This window comes from Octopus sinensis, linkage group LG12 (assembly GCF_006345805.1).
Source record: "Octopus sinensis linkage group LG12, ASM634580v1, whole genome shotgun sequence".
Taxonomy (NCBI): domain Eukaryota; kingdom Metazoa; phylum Mollusca; class Cephalopoda; order Octopoda; family Octopodidae; genus Octopus; species Octopus sinensis.
In genome coordinates, this window is record NC_043008.1 from 21268103 (window position 1) to 21290532 (window position 22430).

At 36.5% G+C, this 22430-nt stretch overlaps 1 protein-coding gene across 1 annotated transcript in view; it reads left to right on the plus strand.

Annotated features, from left to right (window-relative positions):
* LOC118765693 (uncharacterized protein PB18E9.04c-like) overlaps positions 1-22430 on the plus strand; it is a 206946-nt gene that overhangs the window by 175406 nt on the left and 9110 nt on the right. The window contains exons 11-13 of the mRNA XM_036508073.1: positions 9891-10425; positions 11718-11893; positions 17439-17504. Of these exons, the coding sequence (XP_036363966.1) occupies positions 9891-10425; positions 11718-11893; positions 17439-17504 (777 nt within the window). The remainder of the gene's footprint in view (positions 1-9890; positions 10426-11717; positions 11894-17438; positions 17505-22430) is intronic.

Here is a 22430-nt window from a genome sequence, read left to right on the forward strand (position 1 = left end):
CGCAAATTATTCTGTGTTTATAGTCAGTGTTTATCATCCTACTTACTGACTCATTAAACTTTATAATAGTAGAATAAGACGGTTTGACAGACATAAATTGTATTTATTTTTCTGTATTTGAATAAAATATTTAAAGATTACCGAAACATTTTTATACCAAATCTGTGTAAACTTGCTTTAATTTAGTTAGTTATGACAGCTGACATTTCATTTATGTCATTTTAATTTGACATTAAAATCTTTGTATTCCAAACTGAGTGGAAATTAGCATATATTATTGCCAAGCTTATGGCATAAAAGAATCTCGAGGCCTTGTTTTTAATGACACAGCACCACCGATCATGATTACTTACTTGGAGATACTCTTATTATTTCCAACATTAACCCAACCTCCACTTTTCACCACTATCACTATTGACCTGTCGGACTTTTCCTGCCTAACTTAAACATATCTAGAATATCAGATAAACATTGTCTCCAAATTTAGATCTGCTCTGCTGCCTCTATCAGCCTGCATAATTTGATCCATGGCCTTGCCAATTACTGCCAAGAACAATGTTGATTATGATAACATCTCTGCCTCACTCCATTCTTTACTTTAAAACATTTCAACAATCTATCATTATATATTACTGGACTATGGGCATCTTTGTATTGTTGTTGAAAAGAGTATTAATGAGCATATTGCAGATTCCACATTGGTGGAATAATCTCAAAATTCCTTTCCTGATGACACTATTGGACTCTTTTCCAAAACTCAATGAAGTTGAAAATGAGGAAGGTCTGCCATTCTTCTAACTTCTTAATGGTGACTAAGAGTATGAATTTGGTCAATGAAGAACTTTCTGTGGTTAACATGTATTTTGTGATATTTTTTCAGTCTCAAAAGAATAATTTTTGTATCTACCTGAAAATTAATAGAAGCATTATACCACACCAGTTTTTGTTAAGATATTGTCTGTGGTAGTTTAGGTAGTTTTGTTTCACTCAATGGCAACTTTGGCTTTTAGAATGACATTATAGGATAGGTGTGAGAGGCTGGATCTGGCCAGTTTGAATATAAAGCGTGTGGAATATTTGGGTTGGATAAGGCTGCGAGCTGACAGAAACGTTAGCACACTGGGCGAAATGCTTAGTGGTATTTCGTCTGTCTTTACGTTCTGAGTTCATCTTTGCCTTTCATCCTTTCGGAGTTGATAAATTAAGTACCAGTTGCTTACTGTGGTTGATATAATCAACTGGCCCCACCTCCCCAAAAATTTCGGGCCTTGTGCCTAGAGAAGAAAAGATTAACTTTAAAGGCAGCAAGCTGGCAGAAACGTTAGCACGCCAGGTGAAATGCTAAGTTGTATTTCATGTCTTTACGTTCTGAGTTCAAATTCTGCTGAGGTCGACTTTGCCTTTCATCTTTTCAGGGTTGATAAATTAAGTACCAGTTACATACTGTGGTCGATCTAATCAACTGGCCCCCTCCTCCAAAATTCCGGGTCTTGTGCCTAGTGTAGAAAAGAATATTTGATTGGATATGGCTAGATGAAATGCTAAAAGGTTAAAACATTAGTTTTAGAAGTTGTGTACATTCAATTATGTTGTAGTTTATATAGTTAACTTGTGTCTTTCTTTCTTATAATTAAAATCTTGGTAATTATCTGAAACAATGAGTTTATTTTTCTAAGTTGCTACTGTATAATTCATGGCACTGATAACTGAGGGTGATAACAACTTATAATTAATGTTGTAAATGAAAAAGATATAATACCTGCAAAAATAAAGTGAAAACAAATAAAAAATTTATGGAGATGTACTTGCATAGCAAGTGACCTGATCTGAGATTGTGTGCTGGAACGAAAACAATTGCAGCGTGGACGGTGTTTATAAGCCATTTAAGAAACACACAAAACCGTTAGATTCACTTCAACATTTAAATTCAATTTGTCAAAATATTTTCGTCGTTTTGAGACCGCGACCTGTTCACTGACAAAACTCCGTGCTGCATCTTAAAAATAAAGGCCATTATTTTGTTTTTAAAGTCCTAATCAAATATAGATATAACCAGCTTTAAATGGGGGGGGGGGCAAAAAAAATCCTTGGGTTAACAGTATAACAATTTTCAGAGCTTTTAAACAAAATCCTTCCTCATCAGAATTGTTCTGGCTGAATGCCAAGATTATTATTTGTCATTTGATGAACTTTTATAGGTTTTGGAAAGAAACCAAAACACTCCCCCTAATAAGTTTTTTATGTCTTTATTTTACTGTTTAGTTTTGGTAACAAGAAAGTGTCTCTTGAAAATTTCGATAAGAAAACGGAACTGCATTTATACTCTCCCTCCGCCCCTCTCCTTGCTCTCTTCCTCTCTCTGATTTGCACTCATGATAATTAATTGCATACATACCGACGTACAAGTTTATTTGCTTAATTAATTTTGTTGGCACCTTGGAAAATTTTTCTTCCCCCGTGCTTCATAAATACAAGCCAGAAAAGTTGTCTAGGTGTTAATAAAGGTAATTATGCAAGCAAAAGTCACTTGTTGTGCAGACGGAATTGCAGGGGGAATGGGTATATACGGTGGGTATGAATCGTGGCCTAAGTTTATTATTGAAAGGAAGTAACACACACACACATGTGTATATATATATATATATATATATATGTGTGTGTGTGTGTGTGTCTGTGTGTGTGTATGTGTGTGTGTGTATATATATGTATGTATGTATGCATGTATGTATATATATATATATATATATATAGAGAGAGAGAGAGAGAGAGTAACTGTGTTGTAATTGAATTAAAATTTCTATTTCATGTTGTTTTATATGGCTACCACATATAACCTGTCTGTCTGTCTGTCACTTTCATACATGTGTTTGTGTGTATGTGTGCATGTATGTGTATGTGTGTGGTGTACCTGTGTGTATGTATAGTGTGTGGTGTGTGTGTGTATATATACACGGGCGTCTATGAGCAGTATGTGCCTCTGTGTGTGTGTGTGCATGTGTGCATGCATGTACTCTGTGTGTGTTATGTTTCCATATGATACAGACTCCATTTGTCTGCACAAGCTTATTTTCACAAAAGACTTTATAGTTGGTCGTGATGATCAAAAGCATTACCTCTTATAGAAATCACAGTCTCTTCCTGATTCCCATTAATTTGTTCCTCATTTGGCACCGATAACAGCACTCCAGGCTTCTTTGTTGTTGTGCAAAAGTATTTATGGTTTTAGGCCTGAGAGCACTGAGAGGTGCACAATTAGAAAGCCGTGTTGTATTCTTGTATATGGCTGGAATGGGAAAATAGGGGTACAGTGAGGGTGATGGCGAATTATGTGTTTGTGTAAGCTGGTAGATATATATTCTTTCACTTGTTTCAGTCATTTGACCGTGGCCATGCTGGAGCACCACCTTTTAGTCGAGCAAATTGACCCCAGGACTTATTCTTTGTGAGCCTAGTACTTATTCTCTCGGTCTCTTTTGCCGAACCGCTAAGTTACGGGGACGTAAACACACCAGCATCGGTTGTCAAGCGATGTTGGGGAGACAAATACAGACACACAAACACATACACATACATATATATATATATATATATATATATATATACATATATAAGATGGGCTTCTTTCAGTTTCCATCTACTAAATCGACTCACAAGGCTTTGGTTGGCCTGAGGCTATAGTAGAAGACACTTGCCCAAGGTGCCACGCAGTGGGACTGAACCCGGAACCATGTGGTTGGTAAGCAAGCTACTTACCACACAGCCACTCCTACGCCTATATTGATGCTATTATGCAAAAGTGTTGTTAGTCCCAAAATGTTGCTTTTTCAGAAAACAAAAAAAATAGTTTCACCATTCCATTTTTCTTAGACCTATTGAGTCAAGTACATCAACATCAAAATAGATATCAAATGGAAATTGTAGTTGTGATACCTGTGCCGGTGGCACGTAAAAAGCACCATCCAAACGTGGTCGATGCCAGCGCCTCCTTGACTGGCTTCTGTGCTGGTGGCACGTAAAAAGCACCAACCAATCGTGACTGCTGCCAGCTTCCCCTGGGACCTGTGCCGGTGGTGGCACGTAAAAAGTACCCACTACACTCATGGAGTGGTTGGCGTTAGGAAGGGCATCCAGCTGTAGAAACACTGCCAGATCAGACTGGAACCTGGTGCAGCCTCCTGGCTTCCCAGACCCCAGTCGACAATGATGATGATGATTATGATGATTCTAAAATACCTCAAAGGTAAACCATAAAGCTTCTGATTTACCAAGGAAAACAATTGAGAAGAATATTCCATGCCGAAAGTTGGAAAATGTTGACTTCATTCTACATATTTCTACACTGCAAAACAAAGTGACCAAAAAATACTGTGGAAAAATTTACTTTTGATCCATCAAAATCTAGTGTTTCTCTTTTGCCGAAGGTAACTCCTATGGAACCAATAGTTATTATTTTTATACACAAATCTGATCTTATTTTCTAGTTTTCTAAAATTCTATTCTTTCAAAATATATTTTCATAAAATAAATGTCAGTTTATTGTTGGAATAATTTTTAAATATTTCTAATAAAAATGAATCGCTGGTACACAGTTTTAGATAGCTAAGTCATAGCAAATATTTAAGTGTTATTTCTATACTTGAGTAGTTTTAATTCAACAATCAAAATCCTAAATTAAATAAAAACCTAGAAACCATAATTCAATATTTTGATTTCAGTCACAAATGGAAATATTTGGGAAGTAAATAGTACATAATCATTGGGGTTTTTTTTGTTTTTGTTTTAAAATTTCTAATAGTAATTCAAATATTTAGCTTTAATCTTTGTGAAGTTTCATTACTAAAAACGAATTAATACATTTATTTTTTTAAAATCTAAAAATATTCTACCCAAATTTTTAAAATGATAAATTCTATTTAAAATATATAAAAATGTTTCTAGGCCAACATCATTTAATTTAAAAATACTCAGAATTTTTACTATTTGGTAAAAAACACCATTGATGTTGCATTATACTGAATCAGCAGAAAAAATATATATTTTTTCTATCCTGTTGAGTATTGTAAATTAGATACTAAAATATCATTTTTAGTATTTTAACTTTTAATCATTGTAGTGTTTGTTTACTTCCTTTTAAGCTAAATAGAGACAATCTATAGACTCTTAATATATAATAGTGATACCACAGGCATGGCTATGTGGTAAGAAGTTTGCTTCCCAACCACATGGTTCTGGGTTCAATTCCACTGCATGGTACCTCAGACAAGTGTCTTCTACCATAACAGCAGTCTGATTAAAGCCTAGTGAGTGGATTTGGTCAATGGAAACTGAAAGGTCAAAGGCGATGAGCTGGCAGAAACGTTAGCACACCGAACGAAATGCTTAGCAGTATTTCGTCTTGTCTTTACGTTCTGAGTTCAAATTCTGCCGAGGTCGACTTTGCCTTTCATCCTTCCGAGGTCGATAATTTAAGTACCAGTTACACACTGGGGTTGATGTAATAAACTTAGTCTGTTTGTGTGCCCTTGTTTGTCCCCACTATTTTTATCCCCCTGTGGGCAATAAAGAAATAGGAAACTGAAAGAAGCCCATTTTGTGTGTGTGTGTGTGAATATGTGGGGTGTATTCTTTATGTCTTTCTTTTTCCCCCACTCCTGCTTGGTAAATGGTGTGGGTTTGTTTATGTAGGCAAAATAGATGAATAGAATAAGTACCAAGCTTAGAAAAATAAATAAATATTGGGGTTCATTCGCTTGGCTAAAATACTTCGAGGCAGTCCAATGACCAAAACAAGTAAAATATGAGAAACAATGTCAAACCCATTTTCCATAGAAAACATTGATGAATCTCTCAATGAGTTTAAATACAAACAGTTCTGATATGAAAACATGAAAACTCTCCCACACAAATGGGTCTCTGCACACACATCTGGAAGCACACACTCTTGGAAACAAATACACCTGGACGGACACACACCCAAACAGATGCACACCTGGACACATACATACACATTTACACCTATATGACAGTCTTTGTAGAGTTTAAGTTTAGGCTTCAGTAAAAGAAACTTGTCTGATGTGCTTCACATCAGGACTGAACTTGGACCCGCGTGGTTGAGAAGTGAATTTCTTAACCACACAGCCATACCTGCTCCTCCTCTACATTCGAAAACTTATACAAAATACAATTTTTTTTTCATATATATATATTCCACAATCTAAAGCTAAATAAAGCAACTCCATCACATCTCTATACATTGTTATAATACATTGTTATTGTCAATGTCCAGCTTACCATCAATTCTATCACCCTATTGTTTTTAATATAACTTTTCAGAACTTTGCTTCTATTCTACCCACTCTTAAATATGTCTAACATTTGCCTTCAATTATTTCAATACCCACACTGTCTCTTACTTCCTGTTGCTAGATTTAATCACATTACATATTGATATTTCACCCCCCCCCCCGCTGCATCTCTCTGGAACTGACATTCCACCTACAGTTTTTACCTCTCGGTTTTATCAAAATACATCAATTCAATCAGATCATTAACCATACTAACTTTAGCCTTTCAATAATTCATAATGGAAGATCCTAGAAATCTTTCCTAATAGGAACAATTTCAAAAGTGTGCTTTTCAAAAATACACAATGAGTGAATGATTGCCAACAATAGGTTATTAACAAAATATGTGTGTTGGATATAAACCGTATGTGCATGGTTTAGTATGTGTGTGTCATAAAATACCTGTATATATGATATAAAAATTTGTGTCTGTGTGCATGTGATATAATATTTGTATATGTGCGTGTGTATATGTATATGATATAAAGTTTGCATGTGTATGCGATATGAAATATGAGTGTGTGTGTTTGTATGTGATATAAAGAGATTGGAGGTTTTTGAAGAGCAAATAATACTGCATTGTGATTAATTGATCCAATGGGTTCAAAGAGAATAATTCATTATGTTAATGACAATCCCTGTGACAAAATTAAAGCTAATATGGAATTTCAGTTGTTACCTAGACAATGTGATGCTTTGAATAGGAACATTCCTAGCAGTCAAAACTAATTGTAATTTATGACGAAGAAAATTGTTATTGAGGAAATAAGTCACAATGGATAATAATGGGTTGAATTAAGTGATTCCATGAGGAATAGCTAAAAGAATTCTTCTACAACTTCTTGATAATGAATTATTTAAAATTAATTGTTGCTATCCCTTTCTGGAGAATATGATATTGAAATGAAAAAATACATAAAAGAAATCAATATAAGCCTGAATGCCTAGCATTATTTTAGCTTTTCTTATTTGCTCTAGATTCAAGATCTATTATAACTGGCTTTGGCTTTCATCATACCAGGGTTAATATGTAGCAGTAATATAGTGCGAAGTGAAGGCATGTGGCCTAGAGATTTGGGTGTTACACTCACGATTGCAAGTTATGGTTTCAATTTCAGCACTGGGTGGTGTCCCGTGTTCTTGAGCAAATGACTTGATGGTTTGCAACACCAACATCAGGAAACCTGCCAGCCATCTGATCACTTATCAATCTGGTTGGCTCACTAGCCAGACTGGCTACATCGTCACCAGTAATAGGACAGGGGTATGCAAAGTCTTTTCCAAGTGAAGAATGTACTACTTAACATAGGTTAGTGGTTAGCAACTTCAGACTTAAGGCTAGAATGATCTCAAGACATAAATTGATATGGAAAAAGAAGGTATGGAAGCTCAAGGATCCTTCAAATGGGCAGATAGTTAGAGATGTCCTTAATGAAGCCTTTGATGAAATGGAGGATAAGACGGGGACATATGACATAGGGGACAACTGGAAGTTCTTATGGGACAATCTTCTGAAGGCAACAGACCAATCTTTGGTTGGAGCAAAGCTTCTGCCAGACCAAGAGTGACATGGTGGTAGAAGAGTGAGGTTGACAGGGCTATAAAAGAGAAGAGATGGGCTTAGAAAGAGTGGATAGCAAAGAACCATATCAGATAGCTCAAAGAGAAGCTAGGCATCAGGTAATCCTAGCTAGGGCAGAAGCAGAAAGGAAGAGGTTTGTCTATGTTCTACAGTATGAAGATCAGAAACTTGAGGTGTTTCAGATTGCCAGGCAGTGTGTTAGAGAGAATCAAGATGATGTGGGAGAGAAATGTGCACAGATAGATAATAGTACGCTTGATCTTTGTGATCCAAAAAGAAAGTGGTGTGATATGCTCTGCTGGATGTGCAGTGTCAGTGTACATGTGCTGCAGAGCTCTAGTGTATTGAGAGAAAAGTTAGGTATATGTGGAATTATAATTTCTCTTATGAGGAATTATAGGAGGCATGTGGCTTAGTGGTTAGGGTGTCAACATCATGATTGTAAGATTGTGGTTTCGATTCCTGGACCAGGCAACAGGTTGTGTTCTTGAACAAAACACTTCATTTCACGTTGCCCTAGTCCACTCAGCTGGCAAAAATGAGTAATGCTGCGATGGACTAGCGTCCCGTCCTGCTGGGGAACTCATATGCCATGGAAACTGGGACCATGAGTCTGGATAGGCTTTAAAAAGGCGCATTTATTTATTTTATTTATGAGGAATTATAACTTCTCATAAGAGGAATTATAGTGCAGTCTCCTCTTGGAGGAGACTGCACTAGTTTGGTCATGTGATGCAGATAAATGAGGACAGTTGCATAAAGAACTTCTGATCACTTATTCTGGAGGGAAGTTGTGGAAGAGAGTGACCCAACAAGACATAGGATGAAGTATTGAAGGCTGATCTTGAAACGCTGAGCCTTACAAAGGAGATGAAGGAGGAGTGAGTTTTGTGGCATAATGTTGTTTCTCAAGCCATGGCTGGCTCATAAGGGCCAGTTTCTCGGTTTCCTTGGCGTATAGGTACCCCATCTGGACGGGTCACCAGTCCGTCGCAGTTGAGCTGCATGATGCAGGAGGAAAGAGTGACAGAAAGTTGTGGCAAAAGAGTCAGCAGAAGTTCGCCATTACCTTCTGCCGGGGCTGCGTGGAGCTTAGGTGTTTCTCTCATAAACACACACATTGCCCAGAGATTCAAACCTGCAATCCCTCGACCACGAGTCCGCTGCTCTAACAACTAGGCCATGTGCCTAGTTGTACATTCAAGAAAACTTGCCCATCACAGCAGTATTGATATCCTAAGACCAAAGTGCCATGTAAAAAGTATTGGTGTTGGTGCCATGCAAAAGGCACTGTATAGAGCACTGGTGCTGGTGCTATGTAAAGCACTGGGGTTTGTGCCATATAAAAAGCAGCCAGTACACTCTGTAAAGTGGTTGGCATTAGGAAGGACATCCAGCAGTAGAAACCAACCCAAAACAGACTATGGTCATCATCATCATCATTGTTGTTCGACCGTGGTCGAGACAATGGAATTTACTATGCTACGCCAGACTCCACGGTCCATCATAGCATTACGGAGGTCCTGTTGCTGGATGCCTGTATCCCTGGATATGGTACCAGACTATGGTACCTGGTGAGGCCCCTGGCCTTGCCGGTTCCTGTCTAGCCATCCAACCCATGCCAGCATGGAAAATGGATGTTAAATGACGATGATGATGATGATGATGATGATAACTATGTGTGTATGTAAGATATTACTTTTATAATACTTTTTGAAAGACATAAATGCCATTTACCTGAAATTCCTCTCACTTGGAATAAAAAGAAGATTTGAGTCTCATTTCAACAAAACATTACTGTATGCTATTGTAGCTTTCACATCTTGCTTTAACGTCTCTTACTATCCAACACTAATCACTTGATTTCCTTACGACGCTCCACTGTTAACAACAACAAGAACAACAAAAAAAACATGTAAATGTGTTGCTGAAGATATTGTGTGTTGTATTATTTTTATTTTTAGCAGGTGACCAATTATGCAAATGCACAGTTACTGCAACCGCTTGCAAAGCGTGTTAATACACCAAAATATGAAGAATTGGCAGACATGTCTAGAACTACAAAATATTTACCAGTATCCTTTTCTGGAGTGAAACCATCGTGCTCTTCAAAGTCACTACCTAAATCTCCTAGTATAGGACCTAGACAATTATGGGCTGTTCCTGCAACCATCAAATCACCATCTCAAAACATTTACCCAAAATCTCTAACAGTTCCAGCTAAAACTCTGCAGATGCCAGGGCCCATGCCTACTTTCTCCTTATCTTCTTCTTCGATGGATAAACTGAAAAAAGTTTCAGTACCTATAACTGTAGCAACCACTCCCAAACTCTCTTCCATGGCAGATGAAGAACATTTCCAAATTCAAGCACCATCACAGCAATTAGCCACATTCTGTTCTTCGCCTAGTATGAAAAATCTTCAAAAGCAGAAAATGACTTCACCTTTGCAACCAACTTTAGAAAATGTTCAACAAACTTCAACCCCTAATGAAATTGGTAAAAATTATATTTACTTATTCAATGTTTATTTTTTCCTAAATTTTTCCCTAAATTTTTCATAAATTTGTATGCACAGGAGTGGCTGTGTGGTAAGTAGCTTGCTTATGAACCACATGGTTCCGGGTTCAGTCCCAATGTGTGGCACCTTGGGCAAGTGTCTTCTACTATAGCCTCGAGCCAACCAAAGCCTTATGAGTGGATTTGGTAGACGGAAACTGAAAGAAACCCGTCGTATGTATACATATATGTGTGTGTGTGTGTGCCAGCATGGAAAGAGGACGTTAAACGATGCTGCTGCTGATGATGATATACACATGCATATGTATGCATGTATGTGTGTGTGTGTGTGCATGTGTTACTGATTATTGAGTGATAATTGTAAATGAGTTGTTGTCATGGCAGTGGTGTCCTTCATTTCCAATCTTTCATGAAAATCTGTCTGACCATAAGGAAATGTTACCTTATGTGACAAGAAGGGCACCCAGCTGTAGAAAATCCATCTCAACAAATTTAGTCCAACTCATGTGAGCATTTAATTGTGGACATTAAAATGCTCCTCCTCATCCTCATCCTCCCCCTCTTCCTCCTCCTCCACTTCTCTCTCATCCTCCTCCTTGAAACTGCATACTTACGACCGGGAGTCCGCTGCCCTAACCACTGGGCCATTGTGCCTCCACTGCTGTTGTTGCTGCAGCTGCTAATGTTGTTGATTATGCTTATGCATTTATGTATGTATATATGCATGTGGGATTGAGAAATTTGCCTCTCAACCAAATGGTTGCAGGTTCAGTCCTGCTCGGTGGCACCTTGAGCATGTGTCTTCTACTATAGCCCTAAACTGAACATAGCCTTGTGAGTGGATTTTGTAGAATGAAACTGAAAGAACATTGTGTATGTTTGTTTGTTTATATTTGCTAGCATTTGTAATTGGTTGTATGAAAGTGAGACAGGTGCTTTTTTTTATGTCAGTTTCTCCTATTAAGAAATCATTTCTGCACTCCGCCGCTTCATGCCTTCGGAGCTGTGTGGAATAAGTGATACCTGCCTTGAAAAAAAAAACAGATAATGGTAGCATCAGGAAGGGCTTCCTGCTGTAATACATCTCAACATATTCATCTGACCCATGCAAGCACAGAAAAGTGGATGTTAAATAAAGGCACAATACCCTACATTTATGACTACAGACAATTTACTTTTCTATCTTAAATTTTAGTATATTTTCCTTCAGAAGTCTTTGAGTTGATTGATTAAATTTAAAATATTGAATATTTAAACCTATTTTCAAACAGAAGAAACTGCCTTGAGCAAGTCTGAGAACATTAACATCAACCAAGATGCTTTTCAGGAAAGTACCTTTGATTTCAACGAACATCAAAGGATGTTGAAAAAGCTTCATTTATCTCCAGGCATGCCTACAATGTCGCACAGACCAATGTTTCTCCAATCAGATGAAAACCAGAAACAGGTACTAAATAATATTAATGTGTTTAATATTGATTTTTGTTTGTTTAAAATTAGATTTTTTTTTCCATGTGAGTATGGGTTAGAAGAATGCATATTTTTGAAGCATTGTTTTGACATTCTTTTGCAGACTACCTCAAAGACAAATAACACTGACCTTCTCTTCATGGCTGGTGACTTCAACGGACACGTTGGTCAACAACCAGGTGTTTTCCGTGGTGTACATGATAGCCAGGGAGTTGGTTCCCATATTGAGGTGGGAACAAGGCTTCTAGAATTCTGTGATGCAAATAACTTATTATCTGTAACACCAAGTGAGATACATGGTTGCTCTTAAACACAAAGATCTTCCTTGGTGAAGAATGTACCCCTCAGCATAGGTTAGTCATTTGTGACTTCAGACTACAGGCTAGAGGGGTTCCAAGAAGCAGGCCAGTCTAGAAAAGAAGGATCTGGAAGCTTAAGGATCCTTTTGATTGACAGAAATTATGAGATGTCCAAACTGAAGCATTTAAGGAGAAGGAGGAGGAGTTACATATATCTAACATAGAAGAAAAGTGGAAGTTCCTATGGGGCAACTTGCTGAGAGCCACAAACCAAATTTGTGGCAGGTGCAAAGTCCCAACAAGGTGATGTTGGTGACTGGGCTATTAGAGCAAAGAAACAGGCATGGAAGGACTGGAAGGGTGGCGGTAGCAAAGAACTATATCAGGTAGCTAGAAGGGAAGCTAAGAGATGGTTACACTTAGCCAGAGGAGAAGCAGAAAGGAAGAAGTTTGCCAATGTTTTGAAGAGTGAGGACCCGCAGTTTGAAATACTTTGGTTTGCACGACAGTGTCTCAGCGAAAATTGTGATGTTGTAGGAAAGACGTGTGTTCGTATGGATGATAGTTCACTTGCTATTAGTGATTCTACAAAGAAAGAGGCTTGGAAGTGTCATTATGAAAGGCTGCTAAATGTAGGGAACACATAATGCCTGTGTGCAAACAGCTATGTTGCATGGCAGTGAAACATGAGCTGCAACTGCAGAGGACATGTGAAAGCTTGAAAGAAATGAAGCTAGCATGCTCCACTGGGTGTGCAATGTCAGTGTGCACATGCGACAGAGTGTAAGCTTCTTATGAGAAAAATTGGCTCTAAGGGGCATCAGATGTAGTGTGCAGAAGAGGAAATTGTGCTGGTATGGTCATATGATGTGTATGTACAAGAACAGCTGTATAAAGGAGTGCTGACCTCTAAATGTAGAAGGAACCTGTGGAAGAGGTAGAACCAAGAAGACGTGGGAGGAGGTGGTGAAATGTGATCTTTGGATGCTGAGTCTCATTGAGGTGATGACAGGTGACAGGTACTTCTGGCTAATTGCAGTGCTTGAGAAGACACGTCAAGCTGAGTGAAATCATAGTTGTGACACATGAAGGGAACCTGTGCTGGTGACATAAACACATTTTATGGAAATGATGATGTGGAAGTAAGACGAGTTTTGTTTGGTCCATTGCTGGGATTTAAGTAACAAAAAAGAAAATTTTGTAATGTAAATTTTTAACCACTCCCACACTGAGTCTATGTATGCGTGTAAGAAAAAAACCTATTCACTAACAGAAAAGTTGTTATTAACCTTGCTTGGTGCCAGGGTGGGGAGAAAGAAACGAAGAAGGTACCAAGTGGTTGTGGGGTGTGCTTAAAACTATAGCTAAATGTCCCACGCAACGAAAAGTTTCAGAACATAAAAATAAGAAATAAGTGGAAATTTTACCAGTGAGTGTGTTAAATTATAAGGCACAAGAAGAAAATGACTCCTCCCAGACACAATAGAATATGCTTCAACACACGAACTCACATAAAGAATCTTGCAAACCAAATCCAAAAACGAAATATTTCAGTCTGAAAATATTTTCAAAACTTTTTTTTTTTTATCAAAAATATTTTCCCTTTGTTTTGAGGTGCATTGTCCAAAAAAAAAATGGCCAAAAGCAGTCTGGAATGTGGGTGGGTGGGGGAAAAAAAGATAAATTTTCCAGAATTTTTTTTTTCCATTAAAATTTTATTGAAATGACCTATATAAGTTCAATACCTACTACAAATGTGCCAGAACTCACATACCTGTGGCTTGTACTTTTGAATTTAGCTAGATCTGAAAATACATGAAACACTTCCACTAGCATCACAAATTCGATTATTTGTTGCCTGCAACAAAATAGGCGTTACATAAATATTTAAAAGATTAGGAAGATGATTGAGTGAAACAATTTGCATCAAGATAGAAAAGAATGGTACAATCAGGGAAGAATTGGAAGTGCATTGTGACCAGCAATTTATAACAACATCTGATAGTCTGGTCAGTACAGTGATACAGTGATATAATATAATACTGGGGTTTTAACAGTGAAATATTTATCTCCTGGACATAAGTAAAATGGTTGAATAGCATATTTATATTTTACTAGCAGTATAGTCTAGCGTTGCTCGGGTTTGTTTTCTTTTCGACCCTTTAGAATTGGAATTTTTGAAAAGTAAAAAGTTTGCATTATCTAGTTTGTTATTCTCTTTAAGTGAACATTTTTCTGGCTGAAATACACTGAAAAATGGTGACACAGCAGTAAAAAAATCGTAAAAAAATCGGGATTTTTATTAAAAGAAAAGCACCTTTTTGATGTAAATAATTTTTGGTCTTAACATAGTCCGATTTCTTCTATGGAACGAAGAGCAAGCCTTCTTTTATCATACTCTCAGTTTTGGTCAACTTGCGCAGCAGGGTCTCGGAGGAGATAGTGTTAATTGAAGGCTACCAAACCTACCACACACAGACAACTTCAGCTTTATATATATAGATTAGTTTTGGTATGGTAAGTAAGGCTAAGGTAACCTAATACTGGTAAAGCAAACTTTAAGAGAAACATTCTGTTAAGGGCAAACCAATGATTCAACAGTAAAACCGTAGTCTAGGCTATCTAACTCAGAAGATCTTTTGAATTAAAAATAATATATGCTGATTACATATGGAAATAAAAGATACCTGAATTGTTAGGTTTGTTAATCAGTGAAGATCTTTTGGGTTAGTTAAGTGTGTTCATTTATTGCACTGGTCTCTTAAGTTAAAATCTTGTTTCAAATTGTAGAGTTATCAGTTTAAATATTTCTTTTGTACAGATGGCAATTCTTATTTAGTTAATTATATGTATTTTAAATGGCAAACTAATATTGATCAGAACTATTGTAATTCTATTGGTACTCTCAGTGAATTATAACTACAATGTTTTGTACCGAATTTTACATATGTTGGTATTGTGCAATATGAAATATTACTCAATATCATTTCAAATTTTCAATTTTCAATCATAGGGAAATGTAAAAATAAAATAAATTAAAAGGAAGAGATGGAACTTAAGTTTGTCAGTTTCCAGTTTTTCAAATTATTTAAAAAGTTTTATAATTTGTTTCAAAGAATAAAGAATTGTTATTTATTATCTCTACAAATACATATGGATACTCTCATATTTTATAACCGAAAATTTAATTCGGATTTGTGTAGAAGATGAAATATTGAAACATACCAATATGTTCTTGAATTAATTTTACTCAGGAATGTTTAAAATGAAAAAAAAAAAATAAAAAAGGAATAACTTGTCAAATATATTATTTAAACATTGAATATTCCATAGGAATAGCTTTAATATATACACATGTCTGGGATGTAATATATTAAAGAATATCTTATGATAGTTGTAGAAGACGACTAACTCCAGAATAACACATCGGATGAATGTTTACATTCAACCCATTTATATATTCTTTAGAGAACCATGAGCACTTCCATTGCCATAGTTTTATATCTGTTTTCCATAATGGCATAGGCTGGTTTGTTTGACAGGATATGATGAGGAGTGGGGATGCGTCTGGCATTGATGTCTCAGTTTTGGCATGGTATCTTTGGATAAGGCGGCGAGCTGACAGAAACGTTAGCACGCCGGGCGAAATGCTTAGCGACATTTCGTCTGCTGTTATATTCTGAGTTCAAATTCCGCTGCGGTCGATTTTGTCTTTTGTCCTTTCCGGGTCAATTAAATAAGTACCAGTTACGCACTGGGGTCGATATAATTGATTTAATCCGTTTGACTGTCCTTGTTTGTCCTCTCTGTGTTTAGCCCCTTGTGGGCAGTAAAGAAATAGGTATCTATGGATGAAAACTTTTTTTAATGCTAGCTGCCTTCCAGAGTGTTCTGGTTGCCTTTTTCTTTTGTGGTTCCAGTACCAGTGAGGTCACGTTATAACTTGGAAGACTTCAATATTCTAGAGCATGGTTTTCTGAAATAATAAATTCTTTGATTGTATTTGTATGCATGACTGCATATAGCAAATCACAGTTACTAATTTAAGGATGACCAGAACACGTGAACGTGTGTTGTGATTTTCCAAATCTGCAAGACACTGGTCACTCAACACAGCATTACAGAGCATTCCCAAATATTGCACACTATTAATGATAGTGCTTGTAGGTGCATTGTAATATCGTATAAAAAGAGAAGTGTATATTTTCTTTGTAAATTTTTCAAACGGAAAATATTCTTTTCTTCTCTAGGCACAAGGCCTGAAGTTTTGGGGGAGCGGGGCAATCAATTAGATCAACACCAGTATGCAACTGGTACTTGATTTATCGACTCTGAAAGGATGAAAGGCAAAGTTGACTTTGGTGGAATTTGAACTCAGAATGTAAAGACAGATGAAATGCTGCTAAACTTTTGTCTAGCGTGCTAACATTTCTGCCAGCTCGCCACCTTGGCATTCCAATATATTACATACTATTAATAATAGTGCCTGTAGGTGCATTGTAATCTCTCTATATATAAACGGCAAAATGTCTGTGTGTGTGTCCTTTATACAAATCCACAATTTTTCAGTTGGAGGGTTCGCACTTTCTATGGTCATTCAAAACCGTCCAAGGGTGGTCGTGCACATCTTTACATTTCCCCAGTCACCCTGCAAAGCCATTAAAAAATCAATAGAAGTGACTTTTTTGTGAATTTTCTATCCAAAACCCAATCAAAATGCCCGAAACTTGATACACCAATTGAATGCCAGCTAGCTGTATGTGATTGGTCGGAGATTTGGACAGTACTTGCTTGTATGTGCGCATGCACGCAGCTGTATATGCATGCATTAGCACTACGACCCGGCAACGCTGGGTCATAGTGCTAGTATTATATAAAAAGTGAAGTGTATATTTTCTTCGTAAACTTTTCAAACTCAAAATATTACAATATATTATAAAAATAGTGGGGCATCAGCATGGTTGCAGCTCTGAGCTGAAACTACAGAAAAAAAAATATATATATGATAGCATAAAAGATGCATGGACATAGATGCACCCCATCTATAGTGGTGCATATTCAGGAAAAAACAAAAAAAGTGTATTTAGTGCATTAAGGCATGTAATTTAGGTACAAATTTGCATAAAGGAACTAGGGTGGCTCTTTGAGACATTTTTTTTTTTTAAAGAATATGAACTTTTTTTTATGCCATAAAAAATCGTACATTGATTCCTTCTGTTGCAGAAACCCGAAGCATCTAAAGCCACAGCAGATTCCAATTTCTTTCTTCAGTCATTTTTCGACAAACAGGTTTGTGGAATTTTAGTTTATTTGCTACATGTGATTTAATATGTCGTATGTTTTTCTTTGAAATATTTTTATAAATATCGTCCAAGAGTTCAAAATATTGACTACGATAATGAGTTCAAACTAGTACCGTAAATCCTCGAGTATAATCTGCATTTTTTCCCCCAAAATTTAAATGTCAAAATCCCTAGTGCGTTCTATATACGAGGTTGAAAATGAAAAATATTTTCTAAGCAATGTCCGAGTCTCTATTTGCTGTCCGGCAATCTTTATTCAGACGCATTTTGTGATGTCGAACGCGAAAATACCTTAAGCTAAGCCTGAAAGCAATGAAGTCATAAAAGAATCATTCATAACTTGCAGTAAGCAACATTTATTAAACGTTATTACTGTTATTTCTTTCTTTTCTGCAAACAAAATGCACAAAAAAGCTACATGTTTGCATTGTGTTATATGTACAATAATAATAAAGGACATTACTGTATACTGTTTTACAAACCAAGGACGTTATATAGACCTCCTTGTCTCAAATTAGAGAAGGCATGCATATTATACACAAGGTTTAGGTTTTTCAGAGGTACAGCCCCCTAAAAATTCCCTGCGTATTATATTTAAGGGCGGACTATACTTGAGGATTTACGGTATTCACAAATTGCATTGTTTGCTTCTCATAGCAAATTTCCAGCTAAATCATCATTTGAAAACAGATTCCATTCTTTGTTTAGTGACTAACATAATTGTATTTGATAGCATAAACAACACACGGGTATATTAGACACACCCCAATTTTAGTAATGTATATTTAGGAAAAAATAGTTTTTCATGTATTAAAGCTTATGGGAGGTTCAATTTTACATATAGGTCTAGATGTGATTATTTGAGGTAAGTTTTTTCTTGAAGAAATTTGTGTTCTGTGCTATCAAATACAGTAAGGAAAATTTCCACACTTTGTAAAAAAAATGAGGTCTTTGAACAATTTATCTAAATATTTAAAGTGCCAGTGACATGTAAAAACCACCTGCTATACTCTCAGAGTGGTCGGCATTAGGAAGGGCATCCAGCCATAGAAACCTTAATAAATCAGATTGGAACTGGGTCCAGTCCCCTGGCTTACTAGTTTTTCAGTCAAACCGTCCAACCCATGCCAACATGGAAAGCGGATGTTAAATGATGATGATGATGATGATGATGATGAAGAAGAGCTACTCAGCCCTTGGTTTTGTTTTCCTTTCTTTTCTACATGTTGTCTTGCCTATTCCAATGAATGCCATCCAGTGGAATTTTAACATCTGATGATAATTTCTCAAGCTGGGAAAACAAAATTCATGTAATACTTGCTGGGACAAGGGTGGTTTATGGAAAGATACTATTCTAGATTAAAATTTTGTAAGAGTTATTGCTTTATTTTACAATTTATTTCTAATATCGAATGTCAGAGATTATATTAAAATAGTTCTGTTTGGTTATTCTAGCATCAGATGTTTTCACAGGGGAATTAATTGAAAGTAGTTTTTTTTCATTGTATTATCTAAAGAAAGCAATGACAAACCATTTTGAGATACTAAACTAGCTCACAGTTTAACCTTTTCTTTACTGTATTTAGTTTAAGATGCTCTGTGGTTCTGTCGATTAATTTTAAGTATAACAAAGAATTTAGTAAAATAACTCAGTTATCATTAAGCTGGTGTTAGGAACATAAATTGTGACTAAGGTTTGGTGGAGGATTTTAATTCAAAACTTACGTAAAGTATTAGGAGTGGCTGTGTGGTAAGTAGCTTGCTTATGAACCACATAGTTCCGGGTTCAGTCCCACTGTGTGGCACTTTGGGCAAGTGTCTTCTACTATAGCCTCGGGCTGACCAAAGCCTTGTGAGTGGATTTGATAGACGGAAATTGGAAGACGCCTGTCGTATATATGTATGTATGTATGTATATATATATATATATATATATATATACATACATACATATATTTGCCTAATATTTGATTTGCCTAATAGTGGTTTAATCTCTAATTTAATATAATATATATATTTATACTATAAAATTAGATTTAATCCTAAATCTAATTTTTCCCTGTAAGTTTGGATTTACTCCCTAATATTTACTCCCTAATATTATTATTATATATATATATATATGTGTGTGTGTGTATATGTTTGTATGTCTGTGTTTGTCCCCCCAACATCGCTTGACAACCGATGCTGGTGTGTTTATGTCCCCGTAATGTAGCAGTTTGGCAAAAGAGATCGATAGAATAAGTACTAGGCTTACAAAGAATAAGTCCTGGGGTTGATTTGTTCGACTAAAGGCAGTGCTCCAGCATGGCCACAGTCAAATGACTGAAACGAGTAAAAGAGTAAAGAGTAAACAAAACAGAGGTAGTTTTGGCCGAGTTGGTATCAAAAGAGTTAAGATATCAAGTGGTAAAAAAATCATTGCTATTTCTGAAAGATTTCAAGAGCAGATAACATGAGAAGTTGACTACACGTACTCTAAAAAGTAAGTCTCACAAATTTGAATTGGCAATGTGATGAATTATTTACTGTTTAATAATTAGAGATCATCATCATCATTGTCATCATCGTTTAACATCCTTTTTCCATACTGGCATGGTTCGGACGGTTTGACTGGGGACTGGCAAGCTAGGAGGCCGCACCAAGCTCCAATCTGATCTGGCAATGTTTCTACAGCTGGATGCCCTTCCTAATCCCAAGCACTGCGAGAGTGTAGTGGGTGCTTTTTACGTGCCACCGGTACGGGAGCCGTTTAGGTGGCACTGGCATTAGCCACGATCGGAGGGTGCTTTTTACATGTCACTGGCACAGGAGCCAGTTGGGGCAGAGGGGCTGGCATTGATCATGTGCTGATGGTGCTTTTTATGTGCCACCGGCACAGGAGCCGGTCGGGGTGGTGGAGTGGTTCTGGCTTCGATTGCTATATATATATAAAGATATTAGCTCCCGTTTACCCAGCCCACAAATAGAAAACCCACATAATTAAAAATGTATAATTTCCCTATACACACATTATATATATATATATATATATATATATATGTAAATTGAATAATGGTAACTTATTAATTTACAGATAAATTTCCTCTATTTACATAATATTGAGGTCTCTTTCTTTTGTTATCTTACCGATGATGATGATGATGATATACATATTGAAGGCAGTATATTCAAATACGCCCACATACATTAGTGACAGCAAATTACAGAAAGACACCCATAGACAAATGCATATATTTAGCTATAATTGTCGCATTTAGATTTGTACCTACAGAATTTTAGGAAATTCTTATTATCATCATTCTAATAGTCCTATTGTTAATGTCTTCTCACACTAGATAACTCATCACGAATCTGTGTATTTAGAATGTGTGTTGTGTTGTGTTTTCTGAAATTGTATTTAGAGTATTGGACATGTGCATAATGTTTAGTACTGCTGTTGTCTGTATGTTGTTATGTGTTGACGTAGGTACTGGTGATTTGGATATATAATTGTCTATACTTCATTTTATTATCTCCTCAAGTCATCTATCACTATTATGAAGATTGCATCGCTTTTACATTCTGGATATGTTTATTTCCAAATCTTACCGAAAATGGTTAGTTTTCCCATTTCTTTCAGAGAGATACTCTTGGCTGCTGGAATTAATGTGTTAAAAGACATTTTGTCTGATGTTCTTGGGCAATAATACATTTGATGATTTGCCACAAAACACCCACTCTCTGTAAACTAGCACATTTCAGAGTATATTATGAGAACTTTTGGGGGTTTTCCATAATGTAGGTTGCATTTGCTTCTAGTATTTGAACCTTCTGACTCTATTGTATTTGTTCATTATATTCTGTTTTGAGTAGCCAGGATATGATGTGATTATTTCTTCCTCCATCTATGTTGCTACTATCTTTTGCATGGTTTCTAATGGAATGGTTTTAGTCTTGTGCCACGATCAGCATGGCACAATTGTGGGCACAGTTTCAACATGATTATTCTTTTATTTGATTTTATTGAGCCTTATCTAGATATTGGTCAAGAAAGGTTCTTTGTTTTTTTGCCAGTGTTCTAGTATGACATTTTAATCATTCTCTAATCATCTGTTTTTCTTAATTTTTGTTGTTGCTTCACTATCTCCCCACCCCCTGCAACTGTTTGACATCCTGTCTGTTTCGTATCTGTTGCTTTCACTACAAGATAGAATTAAGTTTTCTTTTATTGATGTTTTGAAGAAATCTTTGAACTAATAATAAGCATGCCCAGCTGACAATAAGGTATGCGATAAGGAAGAAAAAAAAGTCTATAGATATGACAGGTTAGCTTGGGAGGTTAAGTAGTTGTGGTCAATGAAAACGGTGGTAGTAGTACCAATAACAGTGAGTAAAATTCTTGAGAAGTATATGGAATTAATAGGGGCTGCAATAAGGGTGGAGCACTCGCAGAAAACAGCACTGCTTGGAACAGCTCAAATACTCCGGATGGTGCTCAAAAAATAAAGGGTGTTACCTTAGTTCACTGGTAGTGAACAGCTGGCACTGTAGTACATCTCCAGTGTTAGAAGCTGTGCAAAGGCAATAATAATAATAATAATACTTTCTACTATAGGCACGAGGCCTAAAATTTTGGGGAGATTGCTAGTCAATTACATTGGCTCCAGTGTTTGACTGGTACTTATGTTTTTGACCCTGAAAGGACGAAAGGTAATGTAGACTTTGGTGGAATTTGAACTCAGAACATAAAGATGGATGAAGTGCCGCTAAGCACTTGGTCTCACATGCTAATGATTCTGCCAATTCGCTGCCGTTTTCTTTTATTCTTTTACTTGTTTCAGTCGTTTGACTGTGGCCATGCTGGAGCACCACCTTCAGTTCAACAAATCGACCCCAGGACTTATTCTTTGTAAGCCTAGTACATATTCTA